The following is a 1,851-nucleotide window of genomic DNA, read 5'->3' as shown; positions in this document are numbered from 1 at the left end:
TTACTGGTGGGGGCACATTTCTCACAGGAGGGCCACTCCCTCTCCAATCTCTCAGTCCTGATCCTCAAGGGAAACTTACACAACACTTCCCAGAGACGAGCCTATGAGCTCCATTTCATCAACCTCCTGGATACTAGAGATCAGGGACTAAACATAGACATTGGATTTTTGATACATTATAATCTGCCTGGCAACTGACTCCCCAGCCCAGCCCAGCCCCTGGCTTCTTTACTTTTCATTCCATCCAGGAAGAGAACACACCAACTGCTGAAACTTCCTTAGCCTGACGAAGGGTTTTTGAACTCGAAAGCTTGCTTAATAACTATTCTCCAACTCTTTGGGTTGGTCTAATAAAAGATATCAAATTCACCCAAGGAACCTTGTCTGCCTATGTCCTTAGACCAACACGGCTACAACCTAAACCCCTGCAGCATGTTCTCATTGGCTAATTCAGCCAAACAGAAGTTCAGGGCAAGATTTTCAAAAAGTCGTTAATTATGTTGCATCTCTCACTTGAGACAGGGATTTTACTTTCATAATGTTACAAGCACCCCTCTTCACAAAAGAAAGCCAAAAGTGAGGCATCCAAACGACACAGTCACCACTAAAAACAGTGGACTCAGTAAGTAGTTAGGGGTGTTGCACACCTAGTGTTACCTACATAATAACTATTCCTGGAAAGTAAAAAGAATGCATAAATGAATGAGAAGGGTAGACATGGAGTTTAATTTTAGGCTTTCCATTAATTTCAGTATTTTTTAGATCAGGGTGCTCAACCTCCAGCCTGTGGGCCAACTACAGCCTGGAGAGCCATGATGTCTGGCCTGTGGGGGTCCCCACAGATGAGGAAATTTGGCAGCAGGGGGACAGTGGCCATTAATATGACCGCCCTCCCTGCTGTCAATTTCCTAAGCCCCAAGCCCCAGGCTCTGGTCCACAACCCTCCCTTCCTGAATCTGGACTGGAATTGCATTGGGTTGGGAGTGGGCCATGCTTCTCCCCTGCATGGGGCTGGGTTGGTGTTGAGCCAAGCCCCCTTCCCCCTGTAGGGCTGGGCAGGCCCCTTCCGAGGGGACTGATGGTGTTTGCGGTGTCTGCCCCGAGAGTCAGACCAGGAAGGACCACCAGCAAGGTCTGGCCCGCAGGAGGACCAGGCACTGCCTATCCATCCCGCCAGAGAAGAAAGGTCAAGCACCGCTGCTTGAGACCAAATCCCATGAGTGCGCAGATGAGAGTGAGTAGGGACAGGTTGCAGGGAGAGCTGGGGGACCAAGCACAAAGGCCATGTTCCTGATTTTCAACGCATCGCGCTTGCTGTTCAGCGACAGACGGTATTTGTCTGTCTTACGCTTCGAAGTCCTGGCAGATCCATCTGGGGCGAACAGCCCCTGCCAAGCCGCTGCCCGGACGGCCGCGGCTGCCACTTACAGCGTAGGTTTCCTCGGCAAAGTCGGGTTTCGTGCTCCCGGCCTGAGACAGGGTCCCCACGATCTGATAGACGCCTGCCTTCGGCTTGCTGCTGGCTTCTCCAGCCGACTTGGCCTCATCGTCCTCATCCTCTTCCTCTGCCACCTCCTCCAGCGAGGCCCCGACCACGCACCTGGACAGATACTGGTGGCCCAAAGGGAAGAGCAGAAAGGAAGACAGGTTACAGCGCCTCAATGGGCAAAGCCACTACCCCTCTCCGGGTGACGAGAGGACCCCCCGCCCGGGTGTCTTCCTTGGCCCCCAGACAGTCCTGCTGCCAGGAGGGCTGCAAACCACAGCCCCTGGGTTGGGGACCCGGCCCTTGGGCGGCCCCGGGCCACCTTGCCGATGTTGGCGCCGCCGTAGGAGTCCAGGTGGTTGAGG

The 1,851-nt window shown here is 53.9% G+C and overlaps 1 protein-coding gene across 1 annotated transcript in view; it reads right to left on the bottom strand.

The window, feature by feature from the left end:
* The window catches only part of AK7 (adenylate kinase 7), a gene marked incomplete at its 5' end in the record, with an annotated part of 40,176 nt that extends 38,326 nt beyond the window's left edge, over window positions 1-1,850 (bottom strand). Inside the window, 2 exons of the mRNA XM_006022178.3 lie at window positions 1,429-1,611; window positions 1,809-1,850. Of these exons, the coding sequence (XP_006022240.1) occupies window positions 1,429-1,611; window positions 1,809-1,850 (225 nt within the window). The remainder of the gene's footprint in view (window positions 1-1,428; window positions 1,612-1,808) is intronic.
* Between the last annotated feature and the right edge of the window lies 1 nt (window position 1,851).

The sequence above is a fragment of the Alligator sinensis genome, unplaced genomic scaffold (assembly GCF_000455745.1).
Source record: "Alligator sinensis unplaced genomic scaffold, ASM45574v1 scaffold624_1, whole genome shotgun sequence".
NCBI lineage: Eukaryota > Metazoa > Chordata > Crocodylia > Alligatoridae > Alligator > Alligator sinensis.
The sequence above is the reverse complement of the archived record's forward strand: the minus strand, read 5'-3'. Positions and strand labels throughout refer to the sequence as shown.